Source organism: Sylvia atricapilla, chromosome 4 (genome assembly GCF_009819655.1).
Source record: "Sylvia atricapilla isolate bSylAtr1 chromosome 4, bSylAtr1.pri, whole genome shotgun sequence".
Lineage (NCBI taxonomy): Eukaryota > Metazoa > Chordata > Aves > Passeriformes > Sylviidae > Sylvia > Sylvia atricapilla.
Genome location: NC_089143.1, coordinates 58,778,239 through 58,801,516, shown reverse-complemented (window position 1 = coordinate 58,801,516; position 23,278 = coordinate 58,778,239). Strand labels below are relative to the sequence as shown.

The 23,278-nt window shown below is 43.2% G+C and overlaps 1 protein-coding gene across 1 annotated transcript in view; it reads right to left on the bottom strand.

Moving 5' to 3' along the window:
* Positions 1 to 8,708: 8,708 nt before the first annotated feature.
* CDS1 (CDP-diacylglycerol synthase 1) overlaps positions 8,709 to 23,278 on the bottom strand; it is a 29,751-nt gene continuing 15,181 nt past the window's right edge. Inside the window, exons 6-13 of the mRNA XM_066318044.1 lie at positions 21,850 to 21,908; positions 19,064 to 19,146; positions 17,503 to 17,590; positions 16,389 to 16,457; positions 15,253 to 15,405; positions 14,546 to 14,665; positions 12,654 to 12,757; positions 8,709 to 11,498 (exon numbers count right to left, since the gene is read on the bottom strand). Coding sequence (XP_066174141.1) covers positions 11,369 to 11,498; positions 12,654 to 12,757; positions 14,546 to 14,665; positions 15,253 to 15,405; positions 16,389 to 16,457; positions 17,503 to 17,590; positions 19,064 to 19,146; positions 21,850 to 21,908 — 806 coding nt within the window. The 3' untranslated portion in view covers positions 8,709 to 11,368. The remainder of the gene's footprint in view (positions 11,499 to 12,653; positions 12,758 to 14,545; positions 14,666 to 15,252; positions 15,406 to 16,388; positions 16,458 to 17,502; positions 17,591 to 19,063; positions 19,147 to 21,849; positions 21,909 to 23,278) is intronic.

Below are 23,278 nucleotides of genomic sequence, written 5' to 3'. Positions count from 1 at the left end.
CCTTTACCTGCTTCTTGTGTCACTTTTCATGCAGTCCAGGATACATTTGGCTTTCTGGGCTGCAAGTGCACATTGCTGGGTCATGTCAAGCTTCTCATCCACCCACATCCCCAGTTCTTCTCAGGGCTGCTCTCAATCCCTTCACTGCCCAGCCTGTGCTTGGGATTGCCCTGACCCAAGTGCAGGATCTTGCACTTGGCCTTGTTGAACTTAATCAGGTTCACATGTTGCCACCTCTCAAATCTGTCGAGGTCCCTTTGGATGGCATTCATCCCTCCAGCGTGTCCCCCACACCACACGGCTTGGTGTCACTAGCAAACTTGCTGAGGCTGCACTCAATCCCAGTGTCCGTGTCACCCACTAAGATTTTAAACAACTTCTTTTCTAGCTGTGCCTTCTTTTCCCCTTTGAATAGGAAGTGTTTGTAAACACTTATTTTTGCAATGTGAAATTACTTTAGTTGTGTAATGACTATAATTTGTCAGTTTACAACAGTGCAGGGTAAGGTCAAAATTACATGTTGCTTTTGTAAGTACATCTGGCATTAGAAGAGCCAAGGATGCTGCAAGCTGAAGAAAAAAGCTCCTCCTCACCTCCACTCACTTTGCCAAGTAGCGTCCCTAGTTTTTGTTTGAAGCCTTGAAGTAGTACTGAATGCATGGGGTAGGAGCAATTTGGTCACTTTGCTCAAGTGCCTGGATATAAAAGCCTTTAGAAGAAAATCCATCAAGATTTAAAAAAAAAATATCTTTCAGATCAACACAGTATGTTTCAATTAAGGCTGCTCCATTTAATGTGAAATCTAGAGTTTCATTTAGCCTTTGCTGCATGTTTGGGAAGCCGTAATCTCAAAATACATTTGAAATCACTTTTGTTCAGACAAACAGTAAAGTTAGAGGGTATTTAAATACCCAAATCCAGATATGTGTTCTGTAGGATTCTTGCTAACGGATCCTGAAGGTTTTTGACAACACAAATGCCCAGTTTTCACATTAAAGCTCCCCACATTCACCAACTTCTGCTTCTGGCACAACTCAAGACATGAGCCTCTTTCAGCCTGAGGATTAGCCTGCACACCCATGCTTATCCTGAACACACCACACCCAGGTAATGGCCTGCCACATCCTCCCCTCTAAGGTGCTTGGCACGAAGCGTCTGCCAATGACAGTTTTTTCCACAAGGGACCAGAAAGACATGGTTGCTTCTCAAGACAAGAGAGAGCACTGGGAGTTGAGACCTGCAGCTTTGGAGGTCTGTGCCTTGTCCTTTAGGATAACTAAACACGGAGTTTCCTTCTCAGACAACCTCTGCATCACAGCATTCTGCTAAAAACAGCCAGTGAGGGAGATAGGGTCTCATTCCTGACAGAGTACAGAAGTGCTCTCTGGAGACAACAAGGAGACTGGAACCTGAGCTGGGCGCTGTTGTAGGCTGGAGTAGACAAGGAGGGGTGATGGCTGCTGGATGTGGAGGGAAGGATGGTCCTTGCTTGGCTCTCAAGAGAGAGAATTTCGTCTCTCTCTTCAGCAGCAGGCAGTATCTCACTATAAATCACAGCACCCAAAAGACACTGTATTCTAACCTAAAATTTAAGTGGCTCTAGGATGTACAGGAAGCTATCTGCAGCTGACTCTGCCAGCTCCTCACTCTGAAACACCCAATTCTTGTAAATGTTTTTAAAAATGTCTGTTACTAAGATTATCCTTACATCTCCAAACACATAAAAACATCCAGATTTCTAGCCTCGAAACAGTGTACCCCTGGTGCAACTGGAAGTCTGCTGAGACACAGCTTTGCCCAGTAGAAGCCGTCCTTTTTTCCTGCGACCTCTACCACGGCTGGCTGTCCCTTGCTAATCTTTTGGCGAAAAAAAGATTTTTAATACCCAAGCTGTATCTTCCCTGATGTAGCTCATCCTATTGCTTGCTGCTTGGGAGAAGAGACTCCCCCTCACCTCACGACACCCTTTGCTCAGGTCGTTGAAGAGAGTGATAAGGTCTCCCTTATCTCCCGATCCCGCTGCTCGGCCGCAGCGCCCCCCGCCGCCGCGGGAAGGAGTGGGATGGGGCGGGATTAGGAGGAATGCGAAGGGATGAGCGGACAGCGGGGACCCCTAGTGGCACCGAGGCCCGGCCGGGAGAGGTTTTAGGTCCGGCTGCCTCTCGCAGGTACCTGGTGAAATGCTTGTGGAAAAAGTGAAGTCTGTTTCTTTGGACTGTGTTCAAAGGAGAGAAAAAACAACTTCAGTGTGAGTAATTGCTACGAAACCGGGTCTACAAAGTGCGGCTCTTTGCAGGTGACACACTCTTGTGATTTAGCCTAACACTCTTCAAGGCTTACAAACCGATCTTAAGAAGGGAGATGAACTGTAAGAGAGGAGAGGGATGGTCTATTCCAACACGGGATGTACTCAATCCAATCAATCCTCACCTTAGTGTCCTGTGTCTAGTGCTGACATTAAGAAGTTGACACCAAAAGCATAAGGCCAGAGCCTTCCTTAGGACACGTAATTTTCAGCCCATGCTGAGCCATGTGCTACACAACTGGTGGTGTCCATTTGGGATGTGTCAGTGTAGCGCAGACATGCCTTATACTCATGGGGCTGCAGTGGTGTGGGGTCAGTGGCTGACCCTGAGCAGAGGGAGGCCCATCCCATCCCATCCCATCCCATCCCATCCCATCCCATCCCATCCCATCCCATCCCATCCCATCCCATCCCATCCCATGGCAAACACCTGCCTGGGTCTGTCATGGAGCCACCAAGACCACACCAGGTAGACAAGAGCTGCTCCTTGCCCTCCTGCTGCAGGAAGTCTTTCTTAAGCAGATATAAGAATGATAAGACAAATAGTTCTGATGTTTGCAGGAGCTGTCACCTGCTTAGAGATAATAAAAGTACTCTCTGAAATTTAAAACTGTACTTTTTCTCAGCTTTTTGTGTGGAACCAATTTTTTGTATGCATGTAAGTCAGTTAATTGGCCTAAACTGACAGTTTTATTGAAGAAAAATTATAACCTGTTATATACAAATGCATATAAAATACAGTCTATTTGCAAAATATGTGTGATAAAAATGAACTAGATCTAATAATAGTGTCTGAAGGGGAATCACGGGCTGGTGTTTTGAAGACACGGCCAAGAACAGTCTGACAGCAGAATGATCTGGAGACAGGCAGAAGCCTGAGGCGCTGTCCCTGCATCCATCCCTGTTGTGTATCCCTGTGTCACTCTCCCAGAAGATGCTGCTGAGGCTCAGAGCAGCCATCCTCAGGCACCTGCTCAGGGCTGGGAGCAGGGCACTGCCGCTGCCGTGGGCGGTGGGTGCCAAGGAACGCCCTGCACAGAGCCCTGAGTGCCCTCCTGATCAGAGACGGTCGCTGCAGTTGCTCCGGGGCGTGAGTGACTGTGGGGGAAGATGATCTGTCTCCAGGGGGCTCTGAGGGCAGCGGGAAAGTTCCTGCCTGCACTCCTGGCACTGAGGGCACTTTACAGGATGGAGTGGATGGTGCATGGCCAGTGCTTGTGGGTGTGGTGCTGCTGGCCTTCCTTTGCTGGTGTGATGCTTGACTTGGGGATATGGCTGGCTCATCCTTGGTGCCCATGGAACCAGCCAGGGCAGGAGACATGCTCTGAAGTTTGATAGCCTCTCCCGTTGCTGCTGTGCCTTCATCCTCTTCCAATTGAAACAGCTCTTGGTCACTGTACTCTTTTGACATGGCTCGGGACTCCTGGCTTTGGCTGCTGTCTTCCCATCTCTCTGAGGGTACTGGACATGTGATATCCTCTTCCGGTATCTCATGGGTCTGCTCCTTGTCAATCTTCTTTTCACAGTCTTCATCCTCCTTGGCCAAGGTTCCTGGATCACTGGGAACATAGAATTCAAGCCACCACAGCACCTTCTGCCTGCTTGAAATGGCCTCCAGCTCCTCCAGGCCTGTTGGCAATGGCTTCCCAAGGTGGAGAAATGCTTTCCCCTGGCAGATGAGAAAGGAGAGAGGGGCATTTTTGAGGACTTCTTTCTCAGCTTGAATAAGAACTTCTTTACAGTTAGGTGGTGGAGCCCTGGAATAGCCTATCCAGGGAGGTTGTGGAGTCTCCCTATCTGGAGACATTCCAAAGCCACCTCAACTTTTATGTGTGTAACCTGCTCAAGGTGACCCTGCTCTGGCAGGGTGTTGGACTGGATGTTCTCCTGAGATCCCTTCCAATCCTACTATTGGTGATTCTATATGTGCTTCAGTGATCCTATTATTTGTAAAAGTCACCTGGCTCCCTTCAGGAAATGCCTGCTGAAGACCTGGCAGCAGCAGCTGCTGGGATAGGACTGTGGGAGACGATGGGCTGCAGTGGTGCAGTGCAGCAGCTGGCCCTGCAGTTTGGGGCTCACTCCCTTGTCCCAAACTGTCCCATTCTGTCCCGCCCCATCCTGTCCTTGGCAGTCACCTGCCCGGGTCTGCCATGGTGCCACCAAGACCATGTCAGAGAGGCAAGCTGCCCCCTGTGGTCCTGCTTTGGGAGCTTTCTCCTCCAGGCTGTCCTGCTCCAATGGCCGGATGGCATTCCTCTGCAGAGCCCTGCACCTGGGATGGGCCTGGCCAGTTTTATCCAGCCCTTTCAGAGGCTTCCATTTGTTTGCCATGATGGCTGGGAGGGCTCCCTCCATCCTGTGAGCTCTGTGGGAGGAGGAGCGGTCTGAGCCCGTCCCCAAGGAGGGACTGGGCCTAGGCCTGTCTCTCCAGAGCTGTGCCTCTGGCTGCCTGTGGTGCACCCTTGGGAAGCAAGGCCAGGAGGAGGATGAGGAGAGGGATGAAGGCAGCTGTCCTGGCACAGCATCCCTCACAGCAAGCCCAGCCGCGGCCCCCAGGCAGCTCCGTGCGGCCCCGTCCCACCAGCGGCCTGTCCCTCCTGCCCCGTCCCCCACCCTGCGCACCCAGTCCAGGCTCGGCAGGCCCCTGGGCGCCGGGGAGCTGGCATTCTTCAGATGGTTCTCCATGTCTGTCTGTCTGTCTGGGGCACCCTCTGCTGCAGAGCTGCCGGGGGCTCCAGCTGCAGCCTCCTGCGGGAAGGGCTCTCCTGAGAGCGGGCACCCCAGGGCTCGGCGCTCCTTCCATCCCCCGTGGTGTCACAGTGCTCTCTGGGCACGATGCAGCCCCTCATCACAAAGCCCTGATTCCATTGCCAGATCCTGCTCCTACTGCACATCTTCCATGGCAGACAGAAGAAATTATACAGAACCATTTTATCCCTCAGTTCTTATATCTTAAGCAGATATAAGAACTGGAAGACAGATGGTTCTGATACCTGCAGAAGCTGCCACCTGCTTTAGAGGTAATAAAAATACCCTGTTAAATTTGAAACTGTACTTCGTCTCAGCTTTTTGGGCTTGAAACAATTTTTTGTTTGCAGACAACTCAGATAAATTGGGTAAATTGACAGTTTAGGTTAAGAAAAATCTAATACTTACGATATAGATAAGTGCAATAAATTTTATTTGTGAAATATTTGTAGTAGAAGTATGAAACAGATCTGATCATAGCGTGTCTGAGGGGGAATCATAGGCTGGTCTCACAAAGCCACGGCCGAGAGCAGTCTGGCAGCAGGATGGCCGGGCTGTCATCCACCCATCAAGACCTGCATCAGTGTCAGGGCTGGAAGCTGTTCCTCCTGCTGTGGGAGTTTTCTTCCAGTGTCTCCTGCTGCCATGGCAGGGTGGCATTTCTCCTCGGAGCCCTGCGCTTGGGCCGGGCGCGGCCGTTCCCCGGCAGCCGCTGGGGAGGGCTCGTCCCGCTCGGCAGAGTGCTGGGGCGGCTCCCGCCCTGCTGAGGGCTCCGTGCGAGCGCTGGCAGCCTGTCCCCAAGGAGGGATGAGGCATGGGCCAGGCTCTCCTGAGATGCTGCCTCCGCCTGCCTTTGTCCCGCCTCCAGGAAGGATGAGGAGAGGGATGAAGGCAGCTGTCCTGGCACAGCATCCCTCACAGTGCCGGCAGGCCCAGCAGCGGCCCCGTCCCTCACCCTGCGCACCCAGTCCAGGCTCGGCAGGCCCCTGGGCGCCGGGGAGCTGGCATTCTTCACATGGTTCTCCATGTCTGTCTGTCTGTCTGTCTGGGGCACCCTCTGCTGCAGAGCTGCCGGCGGCTCCAGGTGCAGCCTCCTGCGGGAAGGGCTCTCCTGAGAATGTGCTCTCCCCAGGGCTCGGCGCTCCTTCAATCCCCCATGGCCAGAGCTGGCCCTGCGGTGTCACAGTGGCCTCCCCCATCACAAAGCCCTGGCACCTGACCCTGATTCCATTCCCGCTGCAGGTGTTCCATGGAAGATATAAGAAACCATATAAAAACATTGGGTTTGAATATTTATTTTTTTACGCACACAAGTCAGTTAATTGGGCTAAATTGACAGTTTTATTGAAGAAAAATTATAACCTGTTATATACAAATAGATACAAAATACAGTCTATTTGCAAAATGTGGGTGGTTAAATGATGAACCAGATCTAATTATAGTATGTCTGAAGGGGAATCATGGGCTGGTGTTCCGAAGACATGGCCAAGAACAGCCTGGTAGCAGAATGGCCTGGGGACAGCCAGAAGCCTGAGGCGCTGTCCCTGCATCCATCCCAGCGTCACTCTCCCAGGGGATACTGCTGAGGCTCAGAACAGCCATCCTCAGGCACCTGCCCAGGGCTGGGAGCAGACATTGTTGCTGCCATGGGTGGTGGGTGCCAAGGAACACTCTGCACAGAGCCCTGAGTGTGCCCCTGAACAGGGACTGCTGCTGCCATCGTGCCAGGGACAGGGGAGGAGATCTGTCACGAAGGGGCTGTGTGGATATCACACAAGCTCCTGCCTGCACTCCAGGCACTGGGGGCTCTTCCCAGGAAAGAGTGAATGGTGCATGGCTCGTGCTTGTGGGTGTGGTGGTGCTGAGCTGGCCTGGGTGCTGCTGCCCGTGATGGCTGAGCCAGGCCTGCCCTCGCTTGGACAACATCTGACATGGGGATATGGCTGGCTCATTTTTGGTGTCCATGGGACCAGCTGGGCCGACAGACATGCTCTTGTAGGTTTGCTTCCATCTGAATCTGGAGGCAAAAACTTGCTTTGTGCAGCTGGACATGACAGAGCATGGCATCTGCCAAGAGCTTGCTTTTCTCCCTGTCCCGGAATAGCCTATGCTTGTATCACAGTTTGTCACATCAGAAACAAGGTCAAAGTATGCAGAGCTACACACACCCTTCAAGTACATACAGCCCTCAGTGATAAGCCCCAGTTAGGTAGGCAATGTAAGCCACTATTGGGAAATTAGAGCCCTCTGTATGTTTTCTTTAGAGGTGTGCAAGATATTTGCCAGATAGCATAAGTATTTCACTTCCTGGAGTCAAAGAGCAGGATCCCAACAGCCAAAGTGAAAATCCAGCCTCTTGCTCTGAAAACTGCATGAGATTAGGTCAAAATTCAAATGCCTGCTGAGCCAGGGACAACTGGCCCAGTCACTTCAAACGGGAGCACAACCACTTGAGGAAGCAAATTGCTTTTATTGCACCTTGACACAGACAAGTGCAAGTCACCTGCTGGCAATTAAAGGGGGCTGAAGCTTTACACCTTGACTTTCCTGTGAAAATATGTTGCCTTTACACAATCACTTGCAAGGGGTACACGCTAACAAAATCTTTATAATCATCTTTAATCTATCTACCAGTCTTCGTCAGGCGACAAAGGAACATTTAGGGATCAAAACATGTCCCTGTAACTCAAGGAACAAGCATCAATATTGAGAAGTCAGGGTGCAGTATGTATCCAATGAACAAATCCCAGCACCTGCAGTACTCAGCTGTACATTAATGGAGGATTTGGAGTGCTGGGCTAATGGCTAGGCTCGATCATCTCAAGGGTATTTTCCAACCTAAATTTGGTATGTGTTTGTGGGTGACACATTCCCACCTGTTTCAGGCATCCTGTCAGATACAGGACTCACACCTAAGTTCATGCAGTTTGAAGTTGCTGAACAAGGAACTGGATATCCATTTTATAATTGGAAAATTACTTGGAAAAGAAAGGGAAATTGTAACTTAGCTATGTGCAGGTAGTAGTAGCAGCTGGATAAAAGGAATCTATGCAAGTAACAGTCCCAAACCTTATCTGTCTAGCAGAAGAAAACCCACTGCTGATTTCCCCCTTCCTTTCCTCAGAAGACCATTAGGAAGTAGATGCAGACCACAGGAAAGCTCTGTGCTCCTCCACAAGGTTTCTAAAACCCAAGAAGGTGCACAGCACACACACAGTTGGCTGAGGGTGAGTGTTTAACAAATGTTACAGTCTGTGTAATTTTGAAATATGGTGCATTTCTTACCTGGCTTGTTCGAGACTGCAGGAGAGGAGGAGCCTCAAATCCAAGACTAAAAGGGAAGGAACAGGAAAGCAGGAGAGGTGGCTGCCAGCTGTCACCCCATCTGCACCACAAATGGTGAATACTGACACGTCTGTATCAGTATTGTTGGAGTGAACACCTTTAGGAAAAGGTGACAAGCTTGCATATCTTTGGACATGAGGCACATTGTACGAGTTTCAGCAACAGACATGGATGGTCTGAAGCCTTAAGGAGCAAAAGGTTAGAAATTAATAGCAGACTGTCTATTAAGAACACAAATGTAAAGAATCTACAGGAATATAAATTATTGTTAAGAAAACTCCACCCACTGTACATGCTATAGGAAATAAAAAGAGAGGAGGGCTTCTGTCCCAATTTTATTTTATTTTTTTTACAATACCTGCTTCAATGAAAGATTGAAACAGTCAAACTAAAACAGACATTATATGCTTATACCATTTACAATATTTACAGAATATACATTTTTCTTTTTTGCTCAGCAGGTAATTATAGCCACTTGGGAGAAAAGTGCAAGTGAAAAGAATCACTGATGTAAAAAGTTAAACTTCCCTGTTGATCATGTTTCAATGCTTGAATTAACAGAAGTAGCCAGTGTGGTAAATTCTGTTTATAGTAACCAAGCATAGGTGTCACTTCACAGTGACAGATCCTGCTCAGCCGTATTTACACTAAGCCTAAACCAGAAAGAAGCTATTATTCTATCTAGAAAATTGATGAGTGAGTTCACAGGTGATCCCATCTTCATTTTAATATTGAAAAGCAGAACTGCAGTGTTGAATTTTCTATTGTGCACATAGATAGCAATTAATTTCAAATGCTCTGTTGTATTAAATACTAAAATATATTTACCTTCCTTATTGTACATGCTATAAAATTACACTAAAAATTTCAAGTTTCTGAAGTAACAATTACCCTTTTACATATATATTCTCTATATAATTTTAAAATATTTAGATTTTTTTTTTAATACCCAGGATAAAGATATACTAGCTCCAGTATGGCTGCATTTTATCATCACATCTACCAGAGTCCCATACATAACCAAAGCCTCATCTAAAAGCTAGTTTTGAAGATATTCTACTTTGGTTTCCCTCTCACTTTCTCTCCCCTTCTTTTAAAAACACCTTTCCAAAGGTAACTGTGCTACCTTTTAACTTCAGGTTATGCTCTATCTGGAGTGAGGGCTGAACTTCAGTCCCCTCCACCTAATAAGCCAAGTCACAGAGCCACTTACAGACAAGCAGCAGGTGATGTTTTTCACCTCTTGGAGTGTTCCTTCAATACAGTACTGCAATCTTCAGGTCAGACATAATTTAACTCTGTCAATACTTGACATCAACAGGAATTACTTTTAGACCTGGATTTTGTTGAATGTACAAGGGGGTGCCTTTCCATACACAAGCTGTACAAGCCTGAGTGCAAAACAGAGTGCACTGTGGTCTCAGCTACATGATGTTCATCAAAAAGCAGTTTGAATTTTACAGATACATCTTATCACCCACCCAAGTGATTTCCTCCATGGTTGTGTCCTCAAGTAGCACCAACCATTTAAATTTTAATCTTTAGTATATATACATACATCTTTTAATAATTTATATACACACACACAGATGTAGCATCGGTCCGTGGAGAAACTTATTTACACTTAGTTGGAAAAATGAATTTGTATCAATTTACAGTATATGAAAACAAAATTGGCATTTGTGCTTTGTTTGTACAGCAGTAATTTTTGTCATTTCAAAAAAAGTTCATATTTTTATTTGCATCAAGACATGTTACATGATGAAAAAAGTTGTAAAACAACTAGGATTGAGAATAATAGAGCATTAATTCTCCTCATATACCCCACTAAGCCTACAGAAGAGCTGCTTTCTATAAAAATTCTCCATTCAAACCCCTCTGTGGTTACCCAAGCTTGCCTGAGGATCTTCTTGATAAATAATAGCACACACCAGAAGAACCACGCATCCTGTCGTGCACTGTGCACATTCATGAGATAAAAGTTTCTGCCTTCACTGAGTAACACGCTGATAAATACCACTTAAACCTCACTTTTTACTCAGGACCTCAAAGTGCTTTTAAAAATAAGGAAATACCCGATTCTACACAGCAGTTAAGAGGCACAAGGAATAAGGCTTGAATTATTGTCTTCAGACACTGACCTGGCCATGGAAACTAGGGACTTAAGCTTCAGATTCTCCTTGATCTGTTTATTGGGCTGAAGAATTCTGTTTTCTCAGGTAATCTCTACTCCTGGAGGCACACACTTCTTTATTATCTGTAATGTTAACAACAATAACAAAAAGAGCAGCTCCACAGGCCCAAACTGCCCAACTGTATTTCAATGTCCAGCTGTATTTCCATAAATGTACTTTTCTCCTGAAAGCATGAAATGGGTTTCATAAGAAAGCTGTTAAATTAAAACCAGAGCTAGGTTTAATCTTCATAACAATTAAGTAAATACAGGTAGTCTGATACAGGCAGGCTCTAAGTACTTCTTTGACCAGAGTAACAAGTGTTTTCTGGCCAATAGTAATTTTGGCATCAGCCTGTATCAGGCTTTATCCTGAAGTTACTGCCTCCTCGATGTGTTTACACTTCAGTAACCACTGGAGATCAAAAAGGTATTGCTAAGATATACAGATTTAAATAATTCATTAAAAACTTACAGTGAATTTCATTATTTTTTTTCTTCAATACAAAGAGTGTCAGGCTGGATGGTGAACAAAGACTGCTGCCATCCACTTCAGAAACTAAAATACACAGCACGTGTACCATTACTTTGTAAGCATTTGAATTATTTCAGGAGTAAGAGATTGTTAGTGTCCTAGTAGGAAGTCATAGCATTCACATTCATTTCAGGAAACATTCACCTTTTCCAGACTACAAACTACTCTTCCTTTAGCCATCATTTATGTGCACTTTTGCAATGTTTTTCCACAGGGTTCTTGTAGGTGGAGTTTTCTTCTAGTCCTCTGTTTTGACAAACTACCCTCTTAGAGATGGCTGCAAGATCCCTTTTTCAACGAGGTGAGATTTCAGAGTTTTGTACACACTTAATTGTTGTTCAGGCTGAAGTATCAGCAGCTGTTTCAGTAATTTGCTGGGATTTGGACCCCTGTCAATGAAAAAAAAAAATTTTTTTTGTGACCACAGCTCTAAAGAGTCTTTCAGATTTCTTCTTGCTGCCCAAACAATGCCTTCCCTTTCTTGGGGGCACCAAGTTATGGATCTCTCCCAGTCTGTCTCCTCAGCAGGATGCACGGGCCAGCATTACTGCCAAAGCATACTCTTAGCTCAATATAAACAGAAGCTAAAAAGCATTTCTATTTGCTGTCAGATGGGGATATTAAAGAAGGCTTTTGACAAATAAGATTCCTTGATTCATCCTTTATCACTGTAATCAACATTTTTTATTAGCAGATCTTAATTTAGTATCTGTTGCCTGCCAGATAAGCTATGCACTACTGAACTGAATGGGAAATTGGCCAATTCAGTAAAGAAAACTGCAAATTAAACCAAGCTTTTCTAAATATCAGCCTCATTTTTAGCCAGCCACTTACTTACAATCTACTTCTCAGATGAGCCAAATGTAAGGCAAAGAATCTGTTGCTGATTAGGTATCTAATAATTATTTAGCCATATACATTTACAAATCTAAGAGCATATCTTGATTTGGCCCCTTGAACCACCCCTGCCTCAGAAACTAAAATGTCTGTTTTAAGAGAATTGTGATTCCCATGATTTCTTCTTCAAAGCTGGTGTGGTTCAGGTAAGATGAGCAGTATTTTAGGAAGTTGTCTCCTTTCTTTAACTATAGTGTTTTCATCTTAAACAGAAAATCCCAAGCCAAGCAACTGAGAAATATTGAAACTCATGGGAAGAACGGCAGTCTCACAACCTACAGGCTCTTTAGGAACCACACAGGGAAAGCAGATGCTGCCCAACCTTCCTGCCTGAAACCCCATCCTACACCTTTCTGTAATCAGTAAATTGCAGTAAAACTTCTAATAGGCTGCTACATAAAACTTTCTGGTATTTCAGGTACACAGGTTACCTTCAACAGCAGTCACAGAAACATTGAGGCATACCTTGAGCCCAACACAAATCCTAGGCAGGGACATTGTTTTCTTAATAGTCCTGTTTTTGAAGTGATTGGATAAATTCTATTTAGCAACCTGCAAGCTCTGCTATGCTAACATAACTCTTGTGCATTCATTATGGCACAGCTCCTGTAATTGCTTCAGTGGTTAATATTGTAAAAAGTCCATACCTTATGAAACTGGTGATATAGACATGAACAAAAGTGGCCATCAAGTACTGACAATCAAAGCGATCCATTATCCCACCATGGCCAGGGATTGTGTCTGCAAAATCCTTTGGGGTGTGAAGGACAAGAAGGGGAAAGAAGGAAAAAAAGAAAAAAAAATGGTCAGTGGATCCTGTGAAACACACAAATGATGTTATCACTTGGTAGCAGCACGTTAGGGCTGCAACTAAGCCATGGTTTCACTGCATGGAGCCAAAAGTTAGCAAGAGGCTCCTTTGCTAAAGGAGTTTTTAACTGCAAAGGCGAGCCAAGGAGTGAGAAGAAAAAGAGGAAAAGCAGCAATTTGTCCATAGTATTGCACAAGAGGACAGCAGCAGGTCAGGTGCAGGTGTGCCAGCACTGAGAACACTTGTGTGCCTATCCACACCTCATTTTGTAGCACACCTCTTTAAGCTACTGGCTGTTGTATCTCTGCAGAATCTAATTCTCCCCTTTAATACTCTTTTTGCTTTATCCTCTAGCATAGTTAAAAACCATAATATGTGCAAACAATAGAAATTTATCTAACAGAATCAAAAAACACACTGTGAAAAAATGACCACTACTTAAAAAAAAATTCTGATGCAAGCAAAGCTCGATACACTTTGTGTTTCCTGTCTTGTCTATGGAACAGCTTTATCAATCAAAATACCTTCACAGTTATCCTTTCTGCCAGCCACATTCACTCGTGTTCTCTCTGAGTGAAAACCTTGACCTTAGTCAGTCATGTGGGGTGACTGCCAGTGAGTTCAACTAGTCCTGCCCAGTGCAGGGCAGGCATGGAGTGCACTGCCTTTCAGCAGCAATTCCACAATATCCCTGACTTCCTGACAGTCCTGAAGTTATCACTTTGGGGCCCAGAAGTTTTAAAAGGAACCTGCTTTTTAATGTTCTCCTTCAAGAATAAGTGCTACTTTTCAGCAGCATTTTTTTCATCCCAAATTCCTTCTTCACCCAGTCTTTGCTACGTGGCCATACAAGTATGAGAGTGCTGTGGCCAGCAAAGTGCTGGGCAAGCTGCTGGGACCAGCATGAGCAAGAGGGGTAAGTGCAAGCACAGGTACAGGAGTTCAACACAAGCAGAGAGGTTTACACACTTCTGTGCAAAGCACATGCCAGCTTGGCGGACGTACAGAACAACGACACGAACGACAACAAGCAACAGGGAAAGAATTACAGCAGTCCTACCAAGACATAAAGAAGGTCAGGAGAAATTTGGGGCTGCCCTCTCGCCATACTCCTGCTGCCATTTAATACCAGCCAAGGACAGCATTGCCACAAGCAACAGTGCACACCTTGCAATAAACAGAGGGTAGCAGGTCACATCATTTGCCAATGCACGCTCCCGTTACAAGGCAGCACTATATTGGCAAAGGCAGCCAAACATTGCATGCGTTGGTGAGCCTGACACACCAGCATCTGCCCGTGACACCAATACCACTGGCAAAAACCAGCCAAAATTTGAAGGGCAAACAACTGTCAAGCCCTTCTGAGTTATCTACAGATTGCCTTCATGTCAAGTAGAATATCTCGCATCTTGCTTGTCTAAACCACTTCTGCAACATGACTTGGAGGAGTAATTATTGACCAAATTATGTAACCAAATTATTCTTAGATTTCCAGCACTGAAGTCACATGCTGACTATGCAAAATTTGTAGAATATCACATACACACACGCATCTGATAAAACAAAATCCTGCTTCTGATACTAAAAAAACAGCCAAAACATTGTTGCAACTTAGTAGAAACACTACAATGAAGGATTTAGAAAAAAACCAACCCTAACCCACTAATTTATCTAATCCAAAGAGAAAACCAACTCAAAACTTAGAGGCTTACAGGATTCATTACATACTTTGATTTTGAAAGCTCTTTTAAATCCACTGGCAAAGAATCCTCCAAATGGCCCAATTAATGAGGCAAATGTTGACAATGCAAAGCTGTGCATCTGAAATGGGTACATATTCACCGTTTCCTACAAGAAAAATAAAGAACACTGTGTTTCAATATGTTCAATTGTAGGCATTTTCAGCTTACATACTCGAAGGGTCAGAGAGTACATTACAGGTAACTGTTGCTGGTAGTACTTCTTCACTCAGCATGGAGGTAATGGCACTAACACACAGGATGCTGTGTGGTGAGCAGAGTAAAACTCCAATCCTAACAGCAGTTAGACACTAGCTGAAAAGAGAATGAAGTTCTACAGGCTTACTTTAGCCTGCCACTAGTTCAGGCCATAACAAGCCTTTGTCCACTTCCCACAAAAGAATTCAAAGGTTGCTCTTCAAAAATAAGTCTGCAAAATGGTCAAGTGGCATCCATGGGCAGCACAAAGGGAATACAGGGCTCAAGAACACAGGCAGGTTCCTTTGGGTGACTCCAGCAGTGATTTTGACTGGGTTACCATGTTCCCTGTGTGAGCAATGGAGAGGCTCATGCTATTGATTCAGTTCTTAACCTTAAGCTTAACCTTAGCATTGAGATACCCTCCTAAAATGGAAACACATTTAAGCTGGGCAACATGATTTCAATTTTAACCAAAGCCTGTTTTTTTTTCCTTACCCATCCCAACACAGCCTGAAGCAATGGTGGCACAGAGTACTTCTTCATCTGGAAGAGCTCTGAAGGTTCACACTCTGTCACAAATCTGTTGGTTTCACTGTTGTACTCCACAGGGCAGACAAAATACTGATGTTGAGCCAAAAAATAGGAAAACTGAAAAGCAAAACAAGAACCCCTGAATTAGGCATTTTTTGTTATTACACTCAGAAATCATGCTTTAATGAATGGCTTTATCACCAGAAGCTCAGTGTAATAAAAATCTTTCTAATAAGAGAGACAGAATGGAGAAAAATCAGCCTGCTTAAACTAGAGAATGCCTCAACAAGGCAGATGTTCAATTAGCCTAGTGATAATTTCCCCACTTGTTTTCCTTTTTATATCTCTCAGATCTATATCTACTCTATCTTCTGCATTGTAAAATCCAAAAATGTCATCCACTCATAATTTTCTGTGGTTCATTTGTCCATTAAAACCTGAATATCTCTTCTGATAAGTTTGGCTATTATTAGTTCTGCTGACCTTGGTGACAAATCACTTATCATAACAGTTACTTATGCTGGTATTATCATCTGTGCATATCAATAAAGTAAATTGCTTTCCAGGAGAAATAGCATTATAAAGCATGTAACACAGAAAGACTACTTCACAAAGCATAAATAATGCTATTGATGAACTTCAATTTCAAAATAGGAATGCAATAGATAAAACTATTAGGACTATTAAAACTATTAAACTATTTAACAGATAAAACTATTCCAGAAACTGTAATAGAAACAACAAAAAATGGTTCATGTAATCTATTCAGGAGAGGTTGAAAGCTTGCCTAGCTTTTCCAGCTAGTTATGAATTTGCAGAATTCTCTAGGCAAAACCTCCCCCCCCAACTCTGAGGCTTTCAGGAGTTTGAGATAAAATTAGTGATAAATTTGGTTATTTCAAGTCAAAATACAATGACTGAATCTACAGAAGAAAACTCTCATGCCTGGAAGTGTTCAAGACCAGTTAGATGGGCTCTGAGCAATCTAGGGTAGTGGAAGGTGTTCCTGCCCATGACAGGGGGATTGTAATGAGATGATTTTGAAGATCTCTTCAAACACAACCATTCTTTGGTTCTGTGAATATCCTGTGGTTACTTACAATAAATCCAAATACAACAGTGGAAAAGAAGCCTCCAATGAACCCTTCCCAGGTCTTCTTGGGAGACAGCTAGGCACAAAAGAGACAGCGTTAGTCCATCAGTTAAATCACGGCACCCTTTTTTACTCTAGGTCTTGATCTTGTTTGCAAAAATTAAGCTCCTGCTTTGTTTTTCAAAAGTGTGTGTGAAATATTGAATGTTGGCAGCTGCAGCCACTGAATGTGAGCAATAGAAGAGTATGGCCATGACCCGTCCCAGGCAAGGTGGGCAAAAGCCACCCTTTGGTTGGTGCCACTGGCCCCTTTGAGGGAGGAGAGAGCTCCCATCCCATCTGCTCTTGCTGTCTGGAGGCTGCTGCTGGCCTCTGGCTGCATCTGACCCAGATGAAGCAGCTGAACTGAAATGACTGGGAGACACGCACGAGCACACCTCAGCTCTGTTGGAGAGCTCTGCAAGCAAGTGTCCATTTAGATAATACCAGAAATCTGAATGTGACACAACCACTGCTGGGGATGCCCCTCAGGAAACACCAGCTTTATGCAGACACACTTGGATAACAAATACAGCAAATAGCTAGAGACCAGTGTGCCAAGCTATCAACAAATTCCATCACATTTTCAATTTAAGAGCATTTTAGTATCAGAACCAACTAAATCCCCAAAAGTTAACATGGCAACATCATGAAAATAATTCATGGCTTTCTGTGGGGTCTTGCATATTCTACCAGGACAGGAAAATTAATGCTTGAGCCCTTCTCAGTCAACAAGAGGAATAGGTATATATGACCTAGTGGCTTATTGCAAATTACAGTTTCTGTGCAGTAAGTATGCAGCCAAACCTGCATCTGAAATCCAAAAAGAATGCAATTATAAATGATGATGCAATAGACTCAAACTGCATTATCCTGTAATGCCAATATCACATTCACATAAATCCCAATCTCTCATACACAAATTTTCAGGAACAGGATAGTCAGTTTGGGCATTTTTAGCAAAGATCTGACTCATGCAGTACAGTGTTAAGTATTTTTTTCCATTAATGTGCTTTTGAACAAGTAACAAAATTGCTATAAATTGTAAAAGCTTGTTAGGGAGGAAGTGCCTAAGCACCTACCTTAATTAATGGAGTTCTGCCAAAGAAGAATCCAAAAATATAAGCGGTAATGTCATTGCAGATAACACTTGAAATTGGAACCAGAAACCTAGAGGAAGACATTAAAAGTTTCACAGAGAAGAACTGCCTGAACCTAAACACAAGACAAAAACTGAAAGCAGAATTTCTCTCTGGGAACTTTTTCTGCAGTTTTTAGAAGGAATCTTGTTTCATAATGTGTTCGCCTCGTTTCCCCATGAGCACCACATTTAGCTACACTGGTTTTAGTCTTCAGCCAAACTAGATCATAACAGATTCATGTTAGTTCAAGTCAAAGTGTTATTTTGGTGCATGAGCTTAAAACATGAACAGGCTGGCTTTTTCCTATCAGGCTTAAAGACTGGTACCACAGGTAAGAAGAAATCAACAGATATAAGCACGTTAATTTTTTTGGTAACATCAAAACAAGCAAATTACTCAAAAAGTTTAAATGACAGCTAAATTTAAAAAATAGTTTTCCTTTTAGTTTTTCTTCCTCTTGTCAGTTTGGAGCGGTTTTTAAGCATTTTTAAGTGGGTTTTTTTGCATGCAGATTGCATCTGAAGTTGTTATTCTCTTTTGTTTTTCTCCTTTTCAAAACAGGGATGTATTAGTAAGCTTAAAGTCAGATTTTTTTGATCATCTGCCAAATTGTGTAGCAAGAGTGGCAATATGAAATACTAGGCTAGCAAAGCAACTAAGTTCAGCCTTTGATACATGAACACAGTCAGTACAAAAAGAATTTCTATATAGAAATTTTGTCAAAGGCTTTGGGCTTTCTTTCTAACTGTAAGCATGTCTTGTCTGCAATAATCTCCCCAGATGTACATATATCAGGAAGAGGAAAACATACATCATTATGTCCTTGGAAGAACACAAACCATCTTCCACGTGCTTCTTCCTTCTTTCTCAATTTGAAATTTACCCTGTCCCTGAAGAAGTGAGGGGTAGGAAAACACACCCGCTCTCTGAGGAGTGGCTTTGCATAATCAAGCTTAACTACATTGCCAAAATTTAATGTATTACTGAAAATGAGGGACAAAGATTGCCCAACCATAACCAAGATTAAAACTCTTAAAATATTTTAAGTACTCTGAATTTATTTGAACAGGACAGGCTGCAGGGAACATGGCCAGATTGAGGATTTCAAATTAAATGGTCCAACTTCAACAGCTCTGAGCAACCCAAAGCTCCCAAGTAATTGCAAAAGAATTGCTGGATATTCATCCATTCAGCAAAATGCTGTGGAAATTATTTGACATAGCATGCAATAAGTCCTTTTCCCTGCAAGTAAATGAAGTGGTTGTTCAAAGCTATCAGACTTGTGTCTGTCAATCTAGATAAAGAGGTTTCTGCTTCCTCTCCTGTATGCCTTACCTCATCACTCCCAATTCGTCCAACTCCCCTACCAATTAGACATTAATGCTCCCATAATTTGTACTGCTTTAACTGTTCCCACAATTATTCCCTACCCAGATCTATGCAAAAGAACCATCCTTTCAATGCAACAGAGGTACAAATCAGTTTGTTACTGTCCCCTTACCAGATCATGCCTTCAAAGAGATTTTGGATGACAAGATGAGATTGAGTTACAGTGATCAGCAAAGTGACATGAGTCCATGCGAACTGTTAACAATGCAACAACACAACAGTTAGTGAAAACACCGACCCGTGCACCTCCATAAATCCTGGCACATCAGCTACAGGAGCTACTGAGGAGCTCCCTGGGAAGACCAGTTCTAGTGATAATGCAAGAGATGTGTGCATACAGTATATCACAAGTGAGCTGGCTTTCTGAAGCAAGTTCTGAAACTTCAGCAGGTCTCTTCATCACTTACCTCCACCCAGATTTTTTTAACATGCAGTTTTAACACCTGATTTAATAAGACATACACCTCCAGCATGAAAGCAGCAAAGAAGTTTAAGCAATGTGATATTCTGTATATACATGTAACAGACATGTTAGAACTGTAACAATAAAATGGCAATGAGCTACTCATGAAAGAGTCATGTTACACAGATGCGGATCTCTCTTAACAGAATACTCTTATGAAACATGAAAATTCTCAGGATCAGCAAAAATAAAGTGTTTGTTTTTAAGGGCATGGTCGTTTAAACAACCATTTAGTTCAGTACCACTCTATGTACTTGATGTTTAATCTGTAGAACCAGTGTACAATAAAGTGGTTTCTAACCAGGTTCCCAGTAAAGATTCTGTGATAGATTTTATTTTCCAAGCACTTTAAAATCAAGAACTGGTAGTTTTCTCATGACACACCAAACGTAAGCACTCTAAATGTCCTACTTCTTTAATTCTTTTATCACATGTGTTTACCTATGGCAGCCAGACTCTACTTCCAGATAAGACAACTCCAGAAGCCTTGAAGTGGGGGGAGGGACGGTACAAGAAATGACAAAAGGGTTCTGAAAAGATTATCTGCTGGTTAATTACTGCAGCTCTGCAACAGTTTTTAGTAATTGTAGGATGACACTGGAACATCACCTAAACCCAAATGCCTACTCTACTGGAATCATGGAACAGTTTGGTTGGAAAGGACCTTAAAGATCACCACAGGCAGGGACATCTTCCACTAAACTGGGTTGCTCAGGGCCCCATCCAGCCTGGCTTTGGACACTTCCAGGGATAGGATAGACTCTCCTTTTCTTCCTAAACACTGTGTTGCCACACAGCAGATACATGGCTTCACTCTGTTTTGTTGCAATTCCTGGGTAATCACATTTTAATGGGTTTTGGGCAGACACCGAGTCACGTGACTGTCATGACACATTTTCACCTTCTTTCCAGAAGAGGAAAAAGGAAAAAAAATCATGGCAAGTTAATATATTTAAGTTGTGCCAGTCTGAAGATGAGGAGGTTTTTTTGCAGATTAGAAAAAACTATACCTCCTAGAAAAGCTGCATCTCACTGTCAGGTAAGCTCTCCTACAAACAGGGTACATTATTTTGAGTAAAAGACTTTTATAGATGTTATTATAAAGCTCAGTTAACTCCTAGTTGGGATCCTCCAAGTGCTGCCTAAAGCAGTGCAGAAACAGCAGGGTTAACCACATTCCCAAAGCTTTAGGAAATCTTTAAATTGTGCAATGCCCTGATTGCTCAAGTTCTTTCAAGACAGGAGCTGTACTGCACTGCTGTTTCCCTGTGATTTCTAATCATTCCTACATAGAAGTGGGAGGTGGGGTGTTGTCAGTGGGCTGTTTTGAGTGTTTTATTTGCTTTGGTTTTAATCTGTAATGTTACAGAATCAGTTTTCAATGTATAAGATAGATGTAAGGAAATGGTTAATGCAGTTGCTTAGTTACTATGCTGATTATTAGGTGGACAAATATGAGAGAGGAGAATGCTGGTTTCTTTTAATACATCAATGATCTATTGAGACACTGCAGAGCAGAAGACCAGAACAGCTGTGAAGTGTCACAGAATAAATATTCCACACAGGGGTTAAGATCAATTTCCCCTCATGGTACTTCAATGGGGCCTCTAGAAAAAAACACTTCAGTCAAAAGAACCACTTTCCACACAATGCTGAACTGTTTGGCTTCAGATCCAGCAGGGAGAGGCATCCCCCTTCTCCAGCAACCTCTTTCATATTGATGCCTGAAGTTTTAGCTTTCATATTTTTCAGATTCTGTACTGCATTAGTATATAACTCTGAAGTTCATATAAAGTGTTAGCAAGTTCTCCTCACAGTTTAGTTAGAAAAAACAATCCTTTTCCAGCCCAAGGAGAACCAAGGACACCTTTACAGCTTCAGGTCCCAAAAATATAAACAGAAATTGAGGAGAGCAATCTGAGGGGATGGGACTTCATAACCTGAAGCTCTAATTGATCAATTAACCCAAATATATAAATACACCAAAACTTTAAAAAGTGTGAAAACTTGTGACCCATTGTCCATCTTGGGTGTAGCCCTGGCCAGGCTCTTGTACTGCCCAAGGGGTATCTTTTGAAGACGTTTTAATAAATATCTACTTTATTATTTTAACTCGGTCTAGCCTCTGTTCTAGGTAGTCTCTCAAGGCATCAGTATCAGCCTATCACTAAGGGAAACATATGCTGGACGTGCACAAGGCCTCACCAAGGACAGCTTGTACTGCCTGAGAGGCCACATCCCGGGATATAACAATAATCATCAGCATCATTTGGAAGGTGAACAGATACAGCCCAGCATGACTTGATTTCATGTTACTCCCAATTTAAGCTCCTTTTCCACACCCCTCTTCCAAACTATTTTATGAGCATATGGACATGACTGTTTCTAGTGACATTCATAACGTGAACGACCACAGCAAAGTGGGTAATACACACCATGTAAAACTGCAGACGATAATGTTTCTTCACTAAACTCAAAACAAACATGCAGAATCCTGTAAAACAAAGCAAGTGCAGTTTGTACCATCTTATATCTAATGACACTGAACTGTGATATACCAGTAATTCTCTTTCTTTGAAGAAGTTTTTAATCCCTCCACTGCCAGAAATGTTTGCTTATATTCAGTTAAAAGTACATATATAGTTATTCTCATTTACTTAACACAGGTTTAGCTAACACCAGTGAAGAACATCCCTAGTAAACCATCAATAAAGAACATCCATCTAGGCACATACCAGGTCCCATTGTGGACATCAATTTTTAGTAAAGGAGATCAACACTTTTAAAAACCACTCAAAAGCCAGGTCAACAAACTGGTTTTGAATATTTAACAGAAATAAATGAAAGAAAAAGACCAGGTTGCCCCTTTCCCCCAGACACACATACGGGTGTACACAATGCAAGTGTGAAGCACAAGTGTTGGAGAATTCAGCTGACCAAACTGAATTTTTTGGGCAGCTAATTGAGGCACCTCTTCTCTCCTATGGCAACTTCCTGCACTAACAGGGTGCCAGACACCCTCAAAAGACCTTAGACCCTGGGGACAGCCCTTAAGTGACTCCACAATCCCAATGGGCTCTGCTACACTCTGCCTCTTCTTGCTCCTGCTTGGCTTGTCTCATGATTCCCCTCATGAGCTCACAAGGCATTTTTTAAGTTAGTTTCCCCAAGCCAAAGCCAGCTGAAAAAGGTCAACTTCTGCAAAGCTGGTTTCAAGTTTGTGATCTAAGAACTGAGCAGAAGTTTTATTTGGTTTAAGGAAAAAAAAAAAAAAAAAAAAAAAAAAAAAAAAAAAAAAAAAAAAAAAAAAGAAAAACTGAAAGATCATCACAAAGATCAAAGATCAGATTTCTCAGTACACCTTAGAGATATTTGTAGCATGGCAGGCCCCTGTCCCTTAATACAATCTGAGTCTTCAGCTGATTTAATTTTGCTAAACTGCATTGCTGAAAAAACAGTTACATGTTCACAAAGCAATACCCCACAAGAGTGCCAACTTGAGTCTCTCCTTCCTAGAAAAAACCTTTTAAAAAGGTTTTCTTTGGACAGGGAGTAAATTTTTCCATGAGGCAAGTATCTGAATATCGTGCAGACAAAATTAAGACTCAGGCATTTTGACTAATCAGTTTAAAAATGTATTAGTAAATCCTATTACTGGAGACCTAGGAAAGCACTTGCACAGTAAAGAATCAACCCAGTACAGCAATTACACACAGAAGTCATCTCTACAGCCTGCCAAAATAGCACCAGGCCTTCAGCAATCAAAATTAATGCTTGCCAGCCTCTTTTCAGCACTATTGTCTCAACTGTCTCAAGACCATTCCCTTATTTATGTTGGTTTCTTCTTCTCAGTGAATGCAAAAT